This window comes from Castanea sativa, chromosome 11 (assembly GCF_040712315.1).
Source record: "Castanea sativa cultivar Marrone di Chiusa Pesio chromosome 11, ASM4071231v1".
NCBI classification, from domain to species: domain Eukaryota; kingdom Viridiplantae; phylum Streptophyta; class Magnoliopsida; order Fagales; family Fagaceae; genus Castanea; species Castanea sativa.
The window spans coordinates 37,916,059-37,939,894 of NC_134023.1; the positions used below are offsets into that span (position 1 = coordinate 37,916,059).

Consider the following 23,836-nt stretch of genomic DNA (forward strand, 5'->3'; position numbering starts at 1 on the left):
AATGTCCAAAATATAAAAGGCCCCTAACAGGGCCCAAACTGGTTTCAAATAAAGGCCCAAAGAGGGCTAAAACAGGTTTCAAAAAAAAAGCCCAACAAAAAAAGAGCATAAAAGGCCCAAAAATGGCCGAAAACGAATCGGCTTGAATACTTTATTTAAAAAAAAAAAAAAAACCCAAACAGAAATTTTTTGAAAAAAAAAACCAAAGGACCAAAAGGCCCAAAAACCGAAAACGGAGTAAAACCCTACACTAAACCCTACACCACTACCCCGACTAAAACCCTACACTAAACCCTTAACCCAAAAAGAGAGAGAAAGTCGAGAGACAGAGACTGAGAGAAAGTACTGACTGGAGTAAGCGGTCAGCCACGGCGCCGCACAGACCGTCGGCCACGCACGACGCCGCCTAGCCTCAGCCGCCACAGACCCACGTCGCTGCCACTGCCCTCAGCGCCTCCGGCAGCTTGATTTGCCCAACCCCACCGCTGTCTCTGGAGGTAAACTTCAAAACCTAACATAACATTGATATAATGTGAATCTGTGATTGACTGATTGTGTTTTTTTTTTTTTTTTGGCTGAGGATGATTGTGGGAATCTGTGATTTTATTGTCGTTTTTTTTTTTTTTTTTTTTTTGCTGAGTATGATTGTGAATTGAATTTGAATATGTGAGATTGTGTTTGGGGCTTGGGAGTCTCTGTCTGTCTCAGAGATTTTTTTTTTGTTGAGAAAGTGAGATGTGAACTATGATTTATGGGTTATGCTATCGTGTGCTCTTAGAACAAAGATTAATAATCCATTTTAGAAAAGTTTTGACAAAATTTTTATGGGAAATGAAAAAAGCTGTGAAAACATAATAATAATAATAATAATAATAATAATAATTATTATTTTTCCATAAAACATTTCTTTAAATGAATTGTAAACCGCATCCATTGGCATTTCTCATGATTTTATATATAGTTATAATAAAGTGATAATATATAAAGAATTTGATTGAGATAAAGAGCCAGAAAGAGAGTGGGGCAATATTGGGAATAGGCAACAGAGATAAAGAGACAGAAAGAGATAAATGACATATAGTAAATATGTGACACAAATTTATCGAAATAAAATTGTCACTGTTTGATTAGTCCTTTTGTGAGATAATAAATATAATTTTTATTTTATTTGTAGATCATGAGAAAATCAACTACAATGTTTGTGAATTTTTTTGATTTTTTTGCTTATCTCCGGCCTCCTCTAACTTTAAATCATGGGTCCGTCCCTGTCGCCAACCAGAGTGAACAATAATGGAGTCAGACTCCATGGACTTGAAAGTGAGGGAGCTCTTGAAGGAGGTTACCCTCGACTACTCGCCTACCTTATCCAAGCACGTTAATGACACCGTTTCGGCCATAAAAGTCGCCATCGATAAAATCCCCGATGACTTAAAGGTAATGTTCTCTCGCTACTCTCTTTCCAAAACCCTAGGGCCCTAATTCTCTGTTTGGCTGCCACAAAGAAATGAAATAAATTTTCGATAAAAAAGGCTTTGTTACTTACTAATTGAACTTGATGGACAGGTAACAGCGGATGAAGCTCCTGGTTTTGTGAGAGACATTGGTGCGGACAAAGTTGAGTTCAAATTTAAGAAGCCAACTTCTATTGAAATTGGTGGGAGTTACGCGATACAATGCATAGTGAAGCCTGATATAAATGTTGATCTTTTTATTCGGTTACCAAAGGTACTTGTATAGCTAATCTCCTTTATGTGTTTTTGATGAAAACTGATTAATTTTGTGATTGATGTATAACTAATTTATCATTTATGTTAGTTGTTTTCTACTTGTGTTTAGTGCATTATTATGTTGTAGCAATCTTGCATAGTGCATAGCATATCTGCTCCATGTCACGTGCTGATGAGCTATAGCCCAAATGCTACTTCCTTTTCTAATAAGAAATTAAGAATGGATGGATGGTGAGATCATAGTTTCAAAACTCATTGAGTGCCTGTGTAAACGTACCGTAAAAAAATTTATTGGTAAAATGTTCCAGTGTATGATACAAACCCAATTGGTTTGTTGGTTGCTTTGAGGGATCCAAGACCTCCTAATTGATAAATGGACTACTTCAAGGGAGTCCAGACCTCCAAAGTTAACTCACTCAATAAATATTTTTCAGCTTACTCAGCTTCCTTTATTAATCAACATAGATGGCATTACAAGATAAAGCTAACATTTAAGTTCAAAAGAAACCTAATCTTTATATACAACAAGTAGATAAGATTTATTCTAGACTAACATCATCATCTAATTACCGAATTCCTAATAACAAAAATAAAATCTTAAATAATGAAATGAAATAAAAACTAGGCTCGTAACAGTGTATATTGATTTTGTTTTTCAACTTATTTTACACATCATATGAACTGGTTTTGTGTTATAATTATAGCATAGGTAGTTGCATGTGCGTACTGTTGATGTAAGCTAACAAGCTATCCCATGCTGCAAATGGATGAGCTTTGTGTTATTAGGACACTGATTTTATTAATTTAGATGTGTATACAACTGTCATAAATTGGATTTAGCGCACTGATTGTGACCGACATGAGAGAATTAGTGCTTTTATGTCATGATGGGGTGGAATATGCGTTATAAATAGTTGTAATGGCTACTCATCAAAGGTCAAAGTAGTATGTAAAGAAAGATGTCTGGGTACTCACCTTGACTTATATCCAGTGGTAATTACCTTGAGAAGACATGGAACTTTTCATAGAGCATCAAGTAATTAATTATATTTGAGTACATGTTACATAGATTACAAGATGGATCCAAACTATTATAACTCGGTGATGAAGCATTTGTTGGGGTGGGAAGGGATCATCTTGCTTTTAATATTTTCTATTGACCATTAAAGAGTTAAAGCTCAGGGATAGTAAGTTACAGAACTTATTGGGTACTATATTACCAGATAGTAGTTACAGAATCTGCTTTTCCAATACTCTTGGGTATACATGATATACATTGTTAAGTATATGTATCAATATAAGCATATTACTGCTTCCTTATAATGTTTCTTTTCTGGCAGGAGTGCTTTCATGAGAAAGATTATTTGAATTATCGGTACCATGCGAAAAGGTGTCTATACCTTTCCATAATCAAGAAGTACTTGAAATTTTCCTCAGTTAAGGTTGAATGGTCTACACTACAGAACGAGGCCCGAAAACCTGTATTGCTTGTCTATCCAGGTTTGTTTTTCTGATGTTATAAGTATAACTTTTAACTGTTATTTTTCCTCTTGCATTTACTTAAACTGAGTTATTGGATGATTATTTTACTGCCACACCTAATCTTGCAAATTTGGCCTGAACAAATATTGTGGGTTTATTTTGGGTAGCTTTGTATACACACCATGAGTACAATATTTTTCCCCTCTATTTCTATTTTTTTTTTCTATTAATCCAAGTAAGCAAATATTATTTGCGTTGCAGCTACGGAGCTTGTTGGACTTCCTGGGTTTTTTGTAAGGATAATCCCTACAACAAACTCCCTGTTTACCATAAAAAAGTTGAACCTGAAACGGAGCAATATACGTGCTTTGACTCATGGTAATGAGTTCTCTTCAGTTTTAGTATGTTATTGTTGTGGTGTTTTAACCTAAACTGTTAACTAGTTTTGTGATTTTATTAAAGGGGGTATTCCACAGGCTACACCGAAGTACAATAGTAGTATTTTGGAAGACATGTTTTTAGAAGATACTTCAGAACTTATTAAGAAGACTTTTCTTGGATGGAAGGAGTTAGGAGAGGCTTCAATTTTACTGAAGGTATAATTCCAGAGTATCAATCATTTTAACAATTAACGTAGTAGCTTTGTATTGGGACATGGAAATATGAGTTTTCTTGCTGATGTAGGTTTGGGCTCGGCAGAGAAGCTCGATTTATGTTCATGATTGCCTGAATGGGTTTCTAATATCTGTCATATTGTCATACCTTGCAAGTCAAAACAAGATTGCCAATTCTATGAGGACAATGCAGATATTTCGTGTTACATTGAACTTCATTGGTATAATTTGTTTTTCTTTATGCCCTTAAGTTTTTCTTTTTTTGACTCTGTAATATTTATTCTTCATGGTTGTTGTCATATGTATGGTGAAATTCATTCACATTTTGAACTTGAAGCTATGAAATGAATAGTATATTTTAATTGTAGAATTTATATATGAGATGAAGTAACTTATTGGTATGTAGTTCAATAGACTACTGTAATTTGTGTTAAGACAAGTGGTGCTTATTAATGGTTAATATGATGGTAATATCAGTCTGGTTGTTCAAGCAAGTGATTTTAGGTGTGCAAAATGTTAAACCGTACTTGAAAGAGAAAGCAGCTTGTTTGTTTTGTCAATCAGGGAAAAAGAATGAATTGGGTGCTTGTTGCTGTATTGGATTATTTTGCAACCTGTTTTGATTTTGTGTTATCTTTTGTGATATTCTTTACGAATTGTCTCAAGACTTTTCTTCTCAGTTTCAGTTTCCAGCTAGATTTAATTTGATGTAGCCTTCACAGTTTGAACACTTAGACCCATTAATTCCTTTTACAGGACAGAAAAAAGGGGGAAAAGAATAAAAAAAATCAAATGGCCAGTAACCAGAGTTATTGCAGAAGATTAACTAGCCTTTAAAGTGTTTATTAGTGTTGTACTTAGGCCGCTATCTTTTTAATGAAATAAGGAAATCCAATTTCTTTCATCTTAGGTGTTGTACATGGTCAGTATGGGAGAACAATGCAGAATAAATGGTTTGGAAGTACATGTTTAAATATTAAGTAGTGTAATTTGGAATCATTAGGATTGGGTCGACTTTGTGCATCTGTGGAAGTTCTTGTGGTTGGTATTCTTGTTACTAATTATTGGCTCTTTGGGATGTAACTTGTTTTCATTTAGTGCACGTTCATAACAATAATGTCTACTAATTCATTTGCAGCCACTGCAAAAATATGGAACAATGGACTCTACTTCAGACGGGAAGGCCAGAAGGGTATTCCACAGGAGGTCTGCTGCTTTCTGATCCTATGTGATATAATTTCTACTTTTCTTATTGTTCTTGTTTTGTGCTCTTGTATTGCAAGTATAAATCATCTCTTGTTTCTGTTTTTGTATGTTTTCAAAAATTGATTGTTGAAGATTTTAAAAAACACAAAAACAAAGAAGCAACTACAAGCAAGGGTGAATTATGAATTATCATGAGTGCCACTATGAGCCAAATTATATTCTGGCATATTTCTGCATTGAAACATGAGAGAAATAGGTCCATGATGTAGTCTTTTGATGTGTCTGATCACTTGAAACAATTAAAGATTTTCTTTTTTCTTTTTGTGTATTTTTCATTGTGATTTTTTCTTCATTATTAGTGTCATGGAAAATGCAATATTGCTCATCTTCTTTATTGTTTATATATTTGTAATTATGCACTTTGGTGTTGCAGGAAAGGGTTTCATATAAAGAAGCTTTTCCAATTGTTATTTGTGATCCATCAGCACCCTTCAATATGTCATTTCGTATATCAAGGATTGGTTTCGTTCAGGTACTATTTGCCAGGACATTGTGGTCCATATGTATTAAATCAAAACTTTGAATATCTTGTTTAAGTTTTATTTTAACCCACATTAAACTTTTTTGGTGAAAAATATGTATATATGCACACATTTTTTAACATTTCAGCTCCAAGACGAGGCTGCTTTGACACTTAAGTGCATAGAGAAATGCAGAGATGGTGGATTTGAGGAAATTTTTATGACCAAGGTTGACTTTGCTGCTAAATATGACTATTGCATAAGGTAAAACTGTTTATAACTAATATCTGTAACGTTTGTCATTTATTGCTTAACAGAAGACTTGTTTAGAGATGGAATGGTGAAGTGATGAATTATACTTTCTTAATGTTCCTGCTTGTGATTGAATAGTTTCTTAAATGTTATTCTTGAAAATTGAAAGAGGTGTTATATTTCTTAATATCAAGTTATCAACCAAGAAAGGTGCATAATTTTGGTTTTGCAAGCATGCTTTATGCTTTCCTACTTTAGAAAAATATAAATTGCATGGCATTTATTATGTGGTGATTGAACATAGGTTAAGACACAAAAAACAATATTTGAGAATCATTTGGTTTTGTGCCAGGGCTATCTACCATGGAAGCTTTTTATTTTTTTTATTTTACTTAGACGTCTAATGAAAGATATAGAGAAGCCTCTAAAGATCTACATGTGGTTTTTATTGACCAAGAAAATCACACCAGGAGTATTGTATGATCCCAAAATTCCTATTAAGTTAAAAGGGGAAGTTTTATAAGAATGTTATAAGATTAGCTATACTCTTTGACTAATTGATGCATTGTTATAAAATGAGTGAGTTGGAATGAGAATGTTACGATGGATAACTGAAATACAAGAAAATAGAGGCTTCAAAATGAGGAAATTTGCTTAAAAGCAGGTATGACTCCTATTAATGAAAAGAAGAAGAGAGTCACATGTGATTGTTTGGTCATATGTATAGGCAAGCAATTAATGCACCAGTGAGAGCCTAGATTCAAGTCAATGGAAAAAATAGGTAGAAGATTGTTTGGTACTAATCGTTGGGCTTTTATAAAATGAGTGTAGCTGGAATAAGAATGTTACAATGGATAACTGAAAATATAAGAAAAGATAGGCTTAAAAATGAAGAAATTTGCTTAAAAATAGGTATGACTCCTATTAATGAAAAGAAGAGGAGAGTCACTTGAGATTGTTTGGCCATATGTAAAGGTGAGTGATTAATGCACTAGTGAGAGATTGGATCAAGTCAATGGAAAAAAAAAGGTAGAAGAAGACCTAAAATACCATTAATAGTAGTTAAAAAAGGCATGTCAATTAAGGATTTAACAAAGATTATGACTTTCTTTGGGAATCTAACTTGAGCTTATTAAACCTGCTCTACAGTCATTGTCTTTATATTGGAGTAAAAAAATAACCCCAACAGAAGCTAGAAGATCAGATGGCCCTCATCCTGAGAAATGATTGCCCAACATTTGAACTTTAAGTGAATGTCTGTGTTTTGTTAAGGTGATGGTCAAATAGTGTGCTGCCTTTTAATCTCAGCTTAAATTGTTCACATTTGTTGGTTTAGTTGGGTTTTTTTTTTTTTTTTTTTTCCTCACAGGGTTATGGAGTCAACTCTAGTGTAGATTTTCAAATTATGGTTTGTTTCTCCTCAAAATTTAGTTAAGTCAAGAAAATGTTTCTTTGATCTTCCACTTGTTTCTTTCTTCAATAAAATTTTTATCACTGCCTTAAGTTTTTGAAAATTTAGGCAGGTTGGTAGTGAATATGGATAATGTTGGGGCATTTATATTGTAGTAGATTGCTTCTCCCGTCCCCCAATAAAAATTAGTGTAGTGTGATTATGACTTCTCAATCTGTGCACATTTTCCATGCATGTGATTTTGGACTAGTAGTTCTAGAAAGTCTCTGGTCTACATGTCTACAACTTTTATGTATTGCACAATCTATTCTTGTTAATAGTCATTGCATTCATTGGATTTTGTTGTGATTTATTGCTTGGAATTTTTTAAGCTACATTATATCTCCATTGCCCTTTTCTTTACACTTTTGCTTATTCAGATTGGACTTAAAGGGGAAAAGTGAGGTTCATGCATCGGGATTTTGCTTGGATGATGAATGTTGGAGACTATATGAGCAGAAGGTGCACAGTCTTCTGAATCAGGGGTTGAATAATAGAGCAAAGTTGATTCGTGTTACCTGGAGAAACACATTGTCAGACTGCAGTATAGAGAATGTATGGAATCAAATTTTAACTTCAACTTCCCATTCCATAGTTTGCTTTTGTTTTGGATCGACATCTTCTAATCAGCTTATCACTCCAGGGCTTTTCAATATTAGATAGAGAGCCATTGCTTGTTGGAGTTTCAGTGAGCTCTATGGAGAATGCTTTCAGGGTTGCTGATATTGGCCCAAATGCTGAAAATAAGGAGGAGGTATTTGGGTTTTCTCTTTTAGATTTGGGGGGGGGGGATTTCATGGTAGTTCTGATGTTTGTTGATATTACTCATGATTTGCACTAGGCTCTCAAATTCAGAAAGTTTTGGGGGGAGAAGGCTGAGCTTAGGAGATTTAAAGATGGTACAATTGCAGAAAGCACAGGTGAGGTATTCCTTCATGCTTCTTTTGGCTGCTGGTAATCAAGTTTAGTTGATTCTGGAGGTTTTGCACGCTTTCTACCTGTTTGGCTAAGATCAAGTGTCAAGATGATAAACCTGATGGTTTTTTTTTTTCCCATTTTTCGTAGTATGGGAAAGTGAGCACTGGAATAGACATCTTGTTTTGAAAAGAATTGCTGAATATGTACTTTTGCGGCATCTTTCTTTATCAAAGGAGAATATTGTGCATATTGTGGATCAACTTGATTTCTCTCTACTTCATGGTGTTCGTGGTAATGAATTGGCCACTGAGTACTTTTAAATTTTGCCAATTCTATTTATTGTTCTTTTCTCTTGGAATTGCTCAATGCTTTGTTATAAGAAAGTGATAATTTTATTAGATCCTATATCATTTTCTGGAAGCTTGCTTGAGGCACTTGAAGTTTTATCAAAGCACCTGCGTCTTATCCAAGACATCCCATTGAAGGTATCTAGTGTGCAGCCCTTAGATCCAGGTACCTTTTCATATCTGGAAATATTTGTTCATGTTTTGTCATCTTTGTTTAAAAGATTTTTTTGTTGCTTATAGAAGTTATAATGGTAGCTTAACTCATAAAACTCTATTGAGAATTTGGGTTTGGATTGTTCTTATACAGAGTTTATTTTGTAATTAAGGAAAATTCTTGATTTGGCTTATCTTTTATAGCCAAATAACCCTCCTCAACCAAGAATTATTGTCCTGTGCACTTATCATAAATTGCAGCTTTCAGGTTTACTTCTGTCTTCCCTCCCGAACCTCATCCACTGGCTATTGTCAAGGGTGATGTTCCAAGGCTACAAAAGCTCATGCCATCCTGCATTCAACCTCTGGAAGTTATGATTCAGGCATGATATCTTGTTATCTGTAATGCTTTCTTTATTTATTCTTGTTATTTAATTTCTGAAAGTCATAATTTTCTCTGATCCAGTTGGAAGGCTCTGGGAACTGGCCAATGGATGATATAGCGATTGAGAAAACTAAAACTGCTTTCCTTCTTAAAATTGGAGAGAGGTAGGTCATGCTGGGGTTCTTTATTCACAACAATGGGTATATTCTTTTTGAAAGGTTTATCTAATGATACTACTATGGCAGTCTCCAGAATTCTTGCGGGATGACATGCACTGCTACTGAGGATGATGTTGATGTTTTCATGTCTGGATATGTATTTCGTCTTAAAATTTGGCATGAGAGGGGCCTGAGTTTATTGAAAAGGGAAGGTAAGAACTCTAAGTCTAACATATGATGACATATTGTCAGACTTTTATGATGTTGACTTGATTTAACCAATTAATTTGCAGATGGAAGTGACCAATTTAAGTGGGTCAGCTCTATAGACAAAGAACTTTTTGTTCGCAGTCAGCATTCTAGCATGATTAATGGATTACAGGGTCGTTATCCGCTATATGGACCTGTAGTTAGGTGAGCTTTTATTTTTGCATGCTAAATTATCTTTCTGGTTCAACCCCCAACTCTGAATAACTTCCTTTTGTTATTTGTGAAGGATTGCAAAACGATGGGTTGCCTCGCATCTGTTTTCATCTTGCTTGGTAGAAGAGGCAGTCGAGCTATTGGTCGCTCATCTCTTTTTACAACCTTTACCATTTAATGCTCCTTGCTCTCGCATCACTGGATTTCTAAGGTTGGGTTATCTGTTCCTGCATATAAGGAATTTTAACTAATTAGTAACTGTGTAAATTACATGCTTGATTTTGCATCTTAAATCATAAATATTAACTTAAAACATTATGAAGAAATAGATTTTCAAGAAACCTCTCTTCCAGGACTTTATAACATGTAACTCTATTGAATTAGAAACAGCTAAACTAATTCTTCTGAATTCAATTTTGGTTAATATAAACTATGATGGCTCCATATATGGGCTTATTTAATATATGGGTTGCTCAGACTATTATATCTGCAAACTAGTTAGTCTCCTTGGGCCTGATGGTGTTCTGTCCTATGCATTCCAACTTCATTAATAGGTTCCTCCGATTACTATCAGAATATGACTGGACCTTTTCTGCTTTGGTTGTCGACATAAACGAAGATTTGAGCCCAAAAGACGAGAAAGAGATAAGCGTAAGTTCTGTATTGAGTGAATTATTATTGAATAGTATACAATAATTTTGGTTCATTCTTACTTAATTTGTGATCTTATTTTTCACTGGATTTCCATTATCATTTTTTTCAGAATAACTTTATGTTGACTAGAAAAGGTTACGAAGAAAACAAACAAAATGTAAGTGCAGCAATGTTCCTGGCTACAGCTTATGACAAGGCATCTGATGCTTGGACCAGATTCTCTCCAAACGTATCGGTTGGTAGTTCCTTTAAATTCAACTTGGTTGCCTAACTGTTTAAAAGCTGAAGCATCCTCTCATATGTTTGTGCTTGCTAATTTATGGCATCGGTAGGTAGTTCCTTTTAATTCAATTTGCTTGTGCTTATTTGACAATATTGTTATCTTTCCAATGGATATTCCTTTTCCATTAAAACATTTCTTGTGAGTTGTATTGTGAGAGTATCTTGGTAGCTTTCCTGCAAATATTGACTTAGCCAAGAGGAAATTCTTTGGTATCATCTAGAATTTGCTCAGTGGAGACACTCTCAACATCTATTTGCCTTTTTCCAGTTCTTGTTTTTATATGTGCAAATATTGTTAGATTTAGTATGGATAGTGTCCTATTCTTTATTGACACATGGTAACTGTTTTACTCAAAAGGAACTTAAAAGGTTGGTGGCTTATGCTAGAAGCAGTGCAAACTTGTTGAACAAACTCGTCTTGCAGGACCAGATTGATTCCTATAAATGGGAGGTGAGTCTGAAACATTTGTCAGGTTTTAGAGGGTTATGGTTTTTTAATTTTTTGATTTCTATGTACATGAGTTGTTACAGCATCATTTTTTTTTTCTTGCAGTGCCTTCTCCGAACTCCTTTGAACAACTATGATGCTGTCATTCTTCTCCACAGGGACAAATTACCATACCCCCAACGTCTTCTCTTTCCTTCTGAACTAAACCAAGGTAAACTTCTGCAGCCTTTTTCACTAGCATTGCTAAACTTTTTAGTAAATTAAGTTCCATAACATGCACATCCTGGGCAGGGAAGCATGTGGCTCGGGGGAATGCTAGCAAGGTTTTTCAACCCTTCATGTCGCCTGGAGACTTCAAGGGTAGCTTAGAGGAACTGAAAAATAAGCTATTGGTGAACTTTGATCCACTGAGGTTCTTTGTTGGAGATTTAGAGGCAAGCATTTTTACTGGTTTGGTGTTAATCTTGAAATCATTGCTCTCCTTATTATTTACATTACATTTTCTTTTGACACATGCAGAAAGAGTTTTCCAACATGTTCAAGGTGTGGTATGATTCTCTGGGAGGAGATGCTATTGGCATAACGTGGGACAGATTTTCTTCCAAGGTATAGTTCAATATCTTTCCTAAGTTCTGATGAGAAACTTGATGAGATGCAATGTGTGTAGTGTACTGATCTTATTAACTTGAATCTTCTGCTCTGAATTTATATATTATTCTAGAAACGGGGTCGAGAGGAAGGAGAAGATCCAGTTGATGTATTAAAATCCGTTGGTCAATTTGGTAAAGGATTTGTGAGGAGTGTTTATTCCCTGAAGTCTCCAAGGCTTATGAATTAACTATGTACTCAATGAGTAATGGTAAAGAAATCACAAAAAGGTTGTTGTAAGTTTTTTATTATTATTTATTTTTAATGTATAAATATATATTTATTTATAGTTGAATAGTATTCCCCATTTTCTAATTGACAAAATAGTTTTGAGGAGCATTGTGTTGTGATTTTTGTTTCTTGTTTCTAGTTTTTGGTTGGTTAGAGAAATAAGAAATAGAGGGGAAAGAGAGGGGAGGGGGTACAACTGTACAAGGTTACCTTCCATGCTACATGTACTGGTGACTGCAACACGCAGGAGTTGAAAAAAGGAAACCCTTCGGCAATATTTGTGTATTTTTGCTTTATAAAAGAAATAATTTGATTTGTAGTATTAAGCTCTATTTGATATCTTCTTAGCAATAATATATGGAGATATCTTGATGAATGCATTACTATGGGGCTGTGATCAAATGCCTGCACCAATATACGGATTCAATCAAAACTCTGTACTGAAGCTTTAAAAAGAAGATAAGTGCTACATTCACAACATTTTTACCGTACTTTCACAACAAATCTTAAGTCATAATTAATTTACTAATTTTAATTTAAATTCATTACTGAAATTACTATATTTGCTCATCAATAACAATCAAAAGCAACTTGTCACTTAAAATTTGTTTTGAAAGTGTTATGAAAATAACATTTCTTAAAAAACAAAGGTTAAATTATAAATTACACTTTTTTTATTTTGGATGTCATTTTGGATAGTAAAAAAATGCTAAAAATAAAAAACCCTAAAGATTTGAATTGAGAATAGGCCAAATTCATTCTATGAAGTACGGGGAAAAAAGGGTTTAGAAGTGAAGAGAAGACAATGGGTTGTGAGCATAGTTATTAAACCTAGATTGACTTAGCCGATTGGATTGAAAACTTAGTGCCTCGGCACCTAGATCGGTCCGGGTATTTAAATGGATAATTTTGCATATGACCTAATCAAACTTAGTCAAACTCGGTGGGTTTGTGGCGGCTCGAGTAACTCGGATTTTAAGAAATCTAGAACTAAATCTAAATATATAAAAGAAATAAAATGTTAGAGATTAGAGTAGTCCAAGATGTGAAGTGCAAATGATTTTGGTTGAGTTTTGATGAAGAACAAGGTTTTGGGAAGTTGGAGTAGAGAGAGAGAAAAAAACAAAATTTTCAAAAACTGAAACTACCGTGTCCTTTTAAAACTGAATTTCTATGCATTTCGTGAGTCAGGCGACTCATGACAGAGACAGAGTTGCGACATTACTCGCGAAAACAGTAGACGTGGACACTTTACATTAAAAATCTCGTGGGTCAGGGTCAACTTGCGACACAATCGCGGTTGACTCACGGAGGCTACTGTCCAAAACTTGAAGTTTTTAGGAAAAAGTTTTAGCAGCACACAACTTGGGTGAGTCATGAGACACTCGTGACATTATTTGTGAAAACACCCAAACAATAGTTTTTCAAACACAAAAACAACTTTAAAAACTTCAAAACATGAGTGATGAAAATCACTTCAAAAACAAATATTAAGACCAAAAATCTTTTTGATTTAATCATAATAAGCTTAAGCGCACACATCAAATTTAAGCACTTATAATCATACAAATGGAATATATATTCATTGAACGTCAAACTTGTGTGTTGTGTGTGAATGTCAAGTATGAATTAGTCTATAGTCTAGTATGAGACTTTAATAATCAATTCAATCAAGTCATACACCAATGACATGAAGTTAAGAGACCTGTAGTATGCATATAAATGAACATATATGATCCCTCATGAAAAGGACTTACATTGATTGAAGCTTTTCATTTAGCATATTTTTTCATACTTTGAACAAGATTTCTCAAACTTTTTTAGTAAAGATGTTTTTTTATATTTCTTTGAGGAATAAGCCTTTGGCTTTTGGCATCATATTTTTAAATATGTTTTGATCTACCTTTTACTAGTCCAACTAGTTTTTGAAGTAAGGATTTTGCAGCTCTTTCTCTTTTGAGATTGAGAATTACCTAATCCAACTTAGGTAATGTTTTAGACCCTAAATCTTAAATTTGTGCCTTAATTACTTTTAAGCTAAATTAAAAATTAATGCTGGATTTAAGTGATTTCAATTTGCATGGACATCAAGGTAAACAATTAAAAGCATATGAAGTACATAAAAGAAGCCAATCACAGGGGGAAAAAAACAAGAAGACAACACCGGATCTATTATTGAAGAAAAAAACCAAGAACTTGGCAGGAAAACCTTTTTGCGGCATTTAAGCTAGAAATGATCCACTATAAATACAAATTTGCAGTACAAATTCAGCTCTTGAATCCTCAACCCAAATAAAAAAAGATCCACAAAATGCAAAATACAAAATATTTAGACATGATTACAACAGTTGGACCAATTCAATTATCTTTCTTTTTTTTTTTACCCCTTTTTATCCACATTTTTTTTTGCTGAATTTTTAATCCACATTCTTGAAGTATAAATCTTGCACTTTATAAAATCTCACTCTTCCTCTCTCTCTCAAGGCTCAAGTGTAAATAAATTGATTTCTTATTAAGAGAAAGAATCAATTAAGATAAGATTACAAGAGGACTGTTGCTATATATGTACTATTCCAAACTAACAAACTATGCGGTATTATTATTTACACGTGTACTATTACAAACTATGTGGTAACCACTTGAGCCACATGTTACTACTGGATTAGCTTTGGCAAGAAAGTCAGTTACAATTCTATTATAACTCGTGTCTAGTACTTATCAAAACGACCAAGCTTTATCACATGTGTGACTCGCATGTCCTACTTATTCTTTAGTGGAATGCAACCGTTTGGTGTCATGTGTATTTTGGCTTAATTAGAACGACATTATTTGCCAGACATTTCTTCGTAAACTTGAAACGAAGTTGTTTTGCTGGTATTGTTTACTTCAAATAAAAGGATGCCATATTAATAATATATGAATGAGGTAAATTTTTGTCTTTCTAATGTTGCGATATTAATATTTTGGTTTCTAAGACTTTGTTTAACAAATACAAGAGGTGGAGAGCATTGTTCCTCCCAAGGTTTGGGGATTTTTAAACAAAGAGAGATTGACTCTCCGAGAATTGTTTACGAAGAACCACAAGGACATGAGGAAAGATGGAGAGCAATGGATGAAGGAAACATCAACGTCTTGTACTGTGGTGGGTGCTCTCATTGTTACCATTATGTTTGTTGCAGTATTTACCGTTCCAGTTGGTAATGACCAAAATAAAGGCTTCCCATTTTTCTTAAATAATAAATTATTTTTGGCCTTTATAGTATCCGATGCTCTCTCACTCTTTTCTTCCTCAACTTCAGTCTTGATGTTTTTGGAAATCCTCACATCTTGTTATGCAGAAGATGATTTTCTTCAGTCCTTGCCTAGAAAGATGATAATAGGCCTTTCCAACCTTTTCTTCTCCATTACAACCATGATGACAGCCTTTTCTCCTGCTCTTTTTCTTATGCTACATGAACAATCATGGATTTTCAAACCTGTCATTTGTTTGGCTAGTTTTCCTATCACCCTCTCTGTATTGATGCAGTTCCCCCTTCTTGTTGCCATGGCAATTTCAACTTACGGACCTAGCATCTTTGATAGGAAAATGAAGCCTTTTTAACATATTCATTAATTGTGCTATAGGATGTACTTGTATCCTGTTAAAAATTAGCATAGCCAAACATGAAGCTTTTTATTTCTTTATTCTTTATTCTTTTCAAATTTTCTTTAGTTTATAAACCATATATCCTAGTCTATAAACCATATATCCTAGTCTGATCAAAGATAGGTAAGAAATGAATTTTTCAGAAAACATTGCAAAGAATTTCCACCATTTTTTTTTTAATTCCTCTGAGTGTGATTGGTTTTTTCCAAAATCTGATTGCTAAAATAAACTAGATGTGATTTGTCTAGGTCTTTATACCGTTATCTTCATTTCCTTCATAATTCCTTGCCAAACAAATCTAATTTTGCTGGCTGCACCAAATTAACCCAAAATCCTTTTGTTTCTTTTATTCTTATTTTTTTGGATTAAGAAAAACCAAGAGAAATCAGTTCGAAGGATTTGTCACCCTATGCCAAAGCAACTAAGAGCTTTTCCATAGGTGGAATTTGAAATTTGATGGGTCAACCATCACAGAGATAGCATCCTGCTCTTAGATAGTCTCATGTTAGATATGGGACAGAATTGTAATAAGATGGACATCAATTTTGAAGTGCCATAGGGAGTTTGGTATTCAAAGTTCAAGGTGGTCTGCACCTAATATTGCCAAAATGTTTTGCATTGCATTGGCTTGTGGAACCAAAGTACAATACCTTTTTCCTTATCTTACCCTTTTTAAAAATGAAAAGCTCCATTTTAAAAAATAAATAATGAAACTATTCCACATCTAAAAGCATCAGTATTCATGCACACTGAGAAGCTTTTTTTGTTTTTTAGATAGGTAAAATAAATTTTTTAATAGAAGAAGAGAAGCACACAAATTGTTCCTGTGGTACACAGGACATGTACCAAAGGAAACAAAACATTAAGTAAAAGAACAAAAATCTAAAAATTCCCAAAAGGGGATATAAGGATTGCTCAATGCAGTCATCCAATCAAACAGAGTAAGCAAAAAAAAAAAACCGTTTTAGTTCAATGATGGAGTGTTCCTCCCCATTGAAAGTTTTAAGATACTATTCTCGTAAAATAGTCCACATGATGCATTGTGGAATTGCTCCCCAAATAACTACTGCCCAACACCTGCCGCCCACCCCTCTGTTCCAACAAGCTAGTAGATCCACCACTTGGTTAGGCATCACTCAAGAAACCCCAAAGAGGCTAAACACAAACATCCACAAATTATATGCATAAGAGCAACGAAGGAGCAAGTGACCCACAGATTCCAACTGCTCTTGCACATGAAACATTTATTGACAATATAAATATTCCTCCTCAAATTATCCAAAGTGAGAATCTTTCCCCTAGCCTGTACAAGTAAAATAAGCCACTCAAGAAGGAACTTTCACTCTCCAAATACTTTTCCAAGGGAAGGCATCACTTCCTCTAGTCATTAGGGTTCTACAATAGGATTTTACTTTGAAAGATCCATTCTTTGCAGGCTTCCACACCATTTTATCAACCCCATTCCAATCAATATTAGTGGTATACAATAAAGTAGAGAAAGATTATAAACTCTCCAACTCCCAATCCTGGATAGAATGAGTAAAATGAATATCACAATGAATAAACCCATTCTGTCCACCCAAAACTTCAGCTACCAATGCATCCTTCCTCTGAGCAATCCCATACAACATGGAGAAAGACACCTGGAGAGGAACGTCACTGCACCACACGTCATCCCAGAAATGAATACGGCACCTCAAATCGTACACTGAGAAGCTTTTTTTTTTTGGGAGAAGATTTAAGGAGATATCCTTTTAGAGGAAATTTGGCATTTAGCATTATTTTAGCAATTATTTAGTTAGTTGTCAAGTTTGCAAACTAGCATCTCGAGGCTCTAAAACTAGAGTTTTGTGAAGGAACTTGAGTCTTTAAGCCTCGAGTTCAAAGTTGTAGAAGAAAAAATCCATATGAAACTTGAGTTGTTGCTAAAGAAAGATTTGGGGTTGTGCACGCTGGCTTTGTTCTTGCCGTGGGTCTCTTACTTTGTACTACACACTCTATGGAACTTGAGTCTCTACACGTGGATTATTTATCCGCATCAGCTTGAAACTCGAGTCTCTAAGACTCGAGTTTCTTCACTGAACTTGAGCCTCAAATACTTGAAATACTAGTTTGCTAAAATGTTTCAAAAATATGCCAACTAACAAAATATTTGCTAAAATAATGCTTAAATGGAAAATTTCCTCTATCCTTGAAAGGTAGAAAGGATAATGTGGCTTCTTACCTGCCTTGAAACTTTGACAATTCCAATCCCATCATAAATCCCATTCCCTAAACATTCCATAATACTTAGTGCCATTATTCTATTCAAAAGCAGTCTCCTCATACCCCACGTTGAGCCCACCAACTATCCCAAAAGTCACTGGTCGATGTTGGTGATGGCTATTTGTCGGCTTTGTTTGCTCTATCCATCACCTTGATATTATCTCTTTTATATATCTTTTTCCTCTCTCTTTATTATTATTTTTTGTTTTTTAATAGATAATGGGTTTATTTTAGGTTATTTTAATGCTAATGCTAATGCTAACGCTAATCTAATTTCAATTTTGAAAAGAATAGTAGTAGCAGGGAATGGTCAAAACTTTTGTCATTATTTATTTATTTTGTTAGGATTTGTTTTTTTTTTTTTTTTTTTTAAATGGAACTCTTGACTTTTGAATAGTATTTGTAAGGGCAGGTTTTGGTTCTTAAGCCCAAATGATAGAAGGACTCAGGCTCAAAGAGCCTAACACAATGAATTTTTAGAGAGGGGACTGAAAAACTAGGCTTCCATAAGTTGGACAATGCTCACAATGGACCAAAGATGATAAAAGAGTAAGGGAAAACAGAGGAAAACAAGTCTTTTACAAAGAAACTCCTCCTCGGACTTTTCCGAGGAGAGCAGTTCTTGAATATATCATTCTAATACTTGATTACAATTTCTGTCCTTTATGCTACAATGTTCTTTCTGCAAGTTTTTGACCCCCCTCTCTCGGGAGGATCTCTTACATTATATAGTCCATTTTAGAGGATCCTGGCCCTCCATTTGTCGATTATACAGGCCACTACTCGAGTGCTTGTCGCATCAGACACATTCCCAAACTTTCTGTGAGATGTGGCGACCAAGGTGGCATTGTTCAGGGGTTTCTCCACATAAATGCGGTCAAGAGGTTTGGTAGAATGCATTAAATGTGGTGGCAGCTACCATCCCTTCAGTCACGTCAGGGCTAGCCCCCTCTCTGAAGCTTCTTCTTTACAGCATGACCTCCTTTGGTAACGTGCCACTGACGTGGCCTTGCTGTCCGAGGGTGTGACCTCCTCGGAACTGCATTGGTCTCCTCGGCCTCAGGTATGACACGTGGCAATGCAACCTTATCATATTTCTATTCCCCACAATAGCCCTTCAAAATTCCGGTTTTTCCCTTTTGTCCGAGGGGAAAAACTGGGGTTTTGACCTTGGATGATGGGCTCCACACGCTTCCTTGTTTTTCCCATATGAGAGCATTGCTTTGTGTGTCTTGTAACTGTCCCAGACGCTTCAGAGTCCGCGACGCTTCATTAAATGCTCTAGGCGGCGCTTTGTTCCCCACATCTTAAGCGAGATGGAGATCCTACGGCTGTCATTTTTCCTCTAATTTTGGGCGGGGTAACTCCCGCCCAACCCTGCCTTCTATATAAAGCGCTTGGGGGCTTTATTTCTCCCATTTTCCAAATCTTCAAATCTTCAAGAAGCTCCTGGAGTTGCTCTTGCGTTTATTCTCTTAAGTTCTTCCATTCTTAGGTTCTTTTCTCCTCGGCCTTCTACTTTTTACTTCTTCTTCAAAAATGTTTCCTTCTCTTCTCTTTAGTCTGCTTTGATGGGTAGGTGCTCTCATTTAGTTGATACCCCGTGAGTATGGAGGGGTTTAGGGCCCTGCCCTGTATCAGATCCCCCGGGGCGTTTCCCTGCGGTACTGCCCTCCGAGTGGATGGATTGACCTTAGAAGGGAGAGGGAAGTAGTTGTTCCCATGATCGCCTTTATAGAAAGGAGAATGAGGCTACCCATTGGGAGGGTGACTAGGGACTACTTGATAACCCATAGGATCTGCCCTCACCAGTGCGCGCCCAACCTATATAGAGTCTTGGGTAGTGTAGACACTCTCAATGAGTAAATGGGTTTATGCCTCACCTGGCACGACGTTTTCTGGATGTACGTGTGTCATCTGCTTGCAAATTTGGGCTACTACCTTAAGTCTAGGTCTTCCGTTGTTAGGCTCGTCTCATGTCTTCCCAAATCCAACAAGGGTATGAAAGATGACTTTCTAATCATCTTGGGTGACTGGCATGACAGTCTTCACTGCCCAGTCCAAGAGGGATAGCTAGGTGGTGTACCCTAGATTTAGGTCGTTTAACATGGGCATTAGTTCTGTAGTTTTTCTCCTTTCCTCTAGTATTTTGTTTCTTTTTGATTAAGGGCTTCATTATTCTGACTCTGATTTTGCCTCTCGGCTGTTTTTGTAGATAAAAGATACATGGCTCCCAATCTCAATTTTGTTAACATTCCAAATCTCAACAGGGTCCTAAGATCTGAAGTGTTCGTAAGCGAGGACAGATAATTCAGAGCTGTCCACCTCATTCTCAGCTTCGAGCCCTTGTCTGACAAGTTCCAGGACGTAGGCCACACAATCAAGATGGGTGATCCTCGGCTAGCTCAGATCGACGTTACAGTGCAAGGATTCTTGGCCTAAGAAGGCACCGTACAGGTCAAACTGCCCTCCCACCGTGCTCCCTTTGAAGCTACGGTTCCGAGAGAAGAAACAACATCCTTTTGCCTGTCACTCAAGGTAGAGATAGATCTGTTTCAATTCGAGGAAGATAGAGAGGAATAGGGAGAGCCTGTGATCCAAGTCTTAGACATAGAAGACCAGCTTGATAGATTTTCCATTGTCCGTTCCTCCAGGTTAATTGTTGCACGCGTAGACAGCAGTTTGGAAGAGGAGGACGAAATGTCGTTGGATAATAGGAAGAAGGGCTTACGTGAGCTCCTCAAGGCTAGGGGGTCGGCGCTCAAGGATGCCTTAGGGTCTCAGCCTCCTCTTGCTTTCCCCCCCTCCTCTTCCTCCTCTTATTAACCCATTTGTTGTTGCCAACCTGAAGAAGAAAAGGAAGGAGAAAGAGGTGGCCAAGGAGGGGAAGCTGGTCCCTCAAAAGGAGCCCAAGCAGCAAAAGACAACCAAGGTAAGGGGCGGGCCTCCTCGGTCAAAAGTAAGGAGGGCCATAACGTGGCCGAGGTGCACCCTCAAAACCTAGTGTGGGATCCTATGCTGGAGCTGAAGGGGGTAGCCATACTGCAAAGCTCCTCCATCAGGGAGTTTTAGAAAGGGCATGCCCACTACCTTGCCGAGGCCCTGGAGCAGCCCCTGCTGCTGCCCAAGGATATGGCTACGCTGCAGACTATGAGGCAGCAAAATCTTTTTCTGTCCCTAAAGAGGGACTTGGCCTTGGTAAGTTTCTCGGCACGTCTTACTGGCATCTGGCTAGGTTATCTTTTTCCTATTCGATAACGTATTCTTTTGTCATTTTTGTGCAGGCCATCCCAAGAGGTATTCATGGCTGACGAGTGGGTGAAAGATACCTGCAATGAAGCTAGGGTCGAGGCCAATCTTTGTGCCGAGACCAGCAAGGCCTTAGGTGCAGCAGAGCAGAAGAACCAGGAGCTAACTGTGAAGTTGACGACTGAAGAGAGGGAGAGGAGGAGCGCTGAGGCCAGCCTCAAGAACGCTCAAGACTAAGATGAGGAGCAACGTAAGAAGCTCCATTATGCTGAGATAGAGCTAGCCACGGCCAAGCAGTAGGCCACGGACTTGAAGGTGGAGCTAGAGAAGGCCAAGGAGGCTACTTAGATGGCCAAGGAAGCTGACGAGGCCTCAGAGTAGAAATCCTATGAGCTTAGGGTGTAGGAGATTGAAGCCCGCCTGGCGGAGGAGTTGGCTGAGGTCTGCAAGGAGTACTGCCAGGAAGTGTGGACTGAGGCACTCAACCTGGTAGGCATCCTTGCTGCTTCGGAGTGGTGTAAAGCTAAGAACGTCTACTATCCTCTAGACATCCGCGAAGCTCCAGTAGCACCTTTAGGCCCTGAAGCAGATGCTACCCTAGCGACAATTGTCTCTAAGCAGCCTTCTACCACCTAGGTTTCTCTCCCTCCTCCTGAGGTCTCCAAAGGGCCTGGCAAGGTTGGTGACCAAGGCCAGGGGGATAGAGATGGCCAAGGGAAAGGGGGTTGGCCAGGGTGGTTCTCGGCTAGAGGACAAGGGTAAAGGTAAGGAGGCCAAGCCCTTGCTAGAGGCCAAGGGCCCAGAGGCTGCTTCTAAGGCCAAGGACGCTGCTTCCAAGGCCATAGATGCTACTCTTAAGGCCAAAGATGCTAATCCCAAGGCAACTAACCCTCCTATTTCCTAGCCAAGCAACAAAGTGGACCCTCCTCCAGCCAAGGCCTAGCTTAGGACTTTTCCTTTTTTGTTGTTGTTGCTGCTTTTTTTTTTTGTTTTTTTTTGGTTATGTAATTTTCTTTTGTTGTGGCAATTTGCCCAGTTTAAAATGTATCTCCCTTTTTGAGAAATGAACATATATTTACTTTTTATCTTATGGTAAGTGAAACTTTGTTTTTCTCTCTTCCCCCCACTCCCCCCCCCCCCATTTTTATAATGTTTATCTCTAACTAGAAGTGGTAGGTGTTCTGTCTCTTACTGAGAGGTCATATTAATGAAGCTCCTAAGGGTGAAAACCCAAATCTTGACAAAAGGCTAACAGTAATGAATTGTCGTGAAATCAAGTAAATTGAGCCCACATAAATAGCAAGAAAAATAAAGTGTTGGTACTAAAATTTGCATAACAGAACGCTTAGCAAAAAAAAGGCGTGTCTGAGGTCCCCTATCTTGAGTGTACCTTATGAATGCGCCTTAAGGATCTTTTAATCAAAGCCCAAAGTGAGCCCTTGTATCCCCATGATGATGAATATGCTGAGGTCCCATCCTTTGTGACTTTTGTAAGGTGTTAATTTACCCAAGGCATAGGTCCGAGGGACCAAGCATGGCCGAGGTTCTGTTTAACCCTTATAGGATTTAATTGAGGCGTTAATTTACCCAAGGTGTGGCCAAGGTCCTGTTTAACATCCATATAAGTGATCAGGAATGTTAACTTACCTAGGGTATGTGGTCTGAGGAGCCAGGCATGACCAAGGTTCTGTTTAATATTCAAACAAGTAATAAGGAATATTAATTTATCCAAGGTATGTGGTTTGAGGAACCAGGCATTACCAAGATTCTATTTAATATTCAAACAAGTAATAAGGAATATTAATTTACCTAAGGTATGATGTCTGAGGAACCAGAAATGACTAAGGTTCTGTTTAATATTCAAACAAATAATAAGGAATATGTGGTTCGAGGAACCCGACATGACCAATGTTCTGTTTAATATTCAAATAAGTAATAAGGAATATTAATTTACCCAAGGTATGTGGTCCGAGGAATCAGGCATGACCAATGTTCTGTTTAATATTCGAACAAGTAATAAGGAATATTAATTTACCCAAGGTATGTGGTCTGAGGAACCAGGCATGACCAAGGTTCTGTTTAATATTCAAACAAGTAATCAGGAATATTAATTTACCCAAGGTATTTGGTCCGAGGAACCAGGCATGACCAATGTTCTATTTAATATTTAGACAAGTAATTAGGAATATTAATTTACTCAAGGTATATGGTCCGAGGAATCAGGCATGACCAATGTTCTGTTTAATATTCAGACAAGAAATGAACACAACGTATAATGTCATAAACAAAAACATTGCAGAGCTGCCTTTCATTAATAATAGTACATTCACATTTTATTTACATTCCAAGGCTGCGGTACAACATTTTCATCTAAATCTTCTAGGAAGTATGCACCTATACCAATTATTGAGGTGATACGGTATGACCCTTCCCAATTGGGCCCTAACTTCCCCCATACTGGGTTTTATGCAGTGCCCACTACCTTTCTTAATATCAAGTCCCCAGGGGTTAATGGTCTTAACTTTATGCTTGAATCATACCTCTGTTTGAGCTTCTGCTGATAGTATGCAAGTTGAACCAAGACATTTTCTCTCCGTTCTTCAACTAGAACCAGGCTCTTCTCTAGCAGGTTGTCATTATTGTTTGGAGCAAATAAGCTTGTCCTCAGCGTTGGGAATCCAATCTCTAGAGGAATTACAGTCTTGGCCCCATAAGTCATTGAAAAGGGGGTTTCCCCTGTGGTCCTATAAGGGGTGGTTTGATATGTCCAAAAGACA

The 23,836-nt window shown here is 36.8% G+C and overlaps 1 protein-coding gene across 1 annotated transcript; it reads left to right on the forward strand.

The window, feature by feature from the left end:
* The first annotated feature begins 309 nt into the window (after window positions 1-309).
* LOC142614405 (uncharacterized) lies at window positions 310-12,253 on the forward strand. Its single transcript, XM_075786926.1, has 27 exons — window positions 310-497; window positions 1,280-1,434; window positions 1,564-1,725; window positions 3,068-3,227; window positions 3,471-3,587; window positions 3,672-3,805; window positions 3,894-4,044; window positions 4,962-5,029; window positions 5,463-5,561; window positions 5,699-5,814; window positions 7,633-7,807; window positions 7,896-8,006; window positions 8,094-8,172; window positions 8,318-8,461; window positions 8,570-8,683; window positions 8,932-9,053; window positions 9,137-9,219; window positions 9,301-9,425; window positions 9,507-9,627; window positions 9,710-9,847; window positions 10,191-10,287; window positions 10,400-10,525; window positions 10,931-11,023; window positions 11,126-11,231; window positions 11,312-11,454; window positions 11,540-11,626; window positions 11,742-12,253. The coding sequence occupies exons 2-27, from the start codon at window positions 1,291-1,293 to the stop codon at window positions 11,856-11,858; spliced, it is 3,132 nt and encodes a 1,043-aa protein (XP_075643041.1). The 5' UTR covers window positions 310-497; window positions 1,280-1,290; the 3' UTR covers window positions 11,859-12,253.
* Window positions 12,254-23,836: the final 11,583 nt, after the last annotated feature.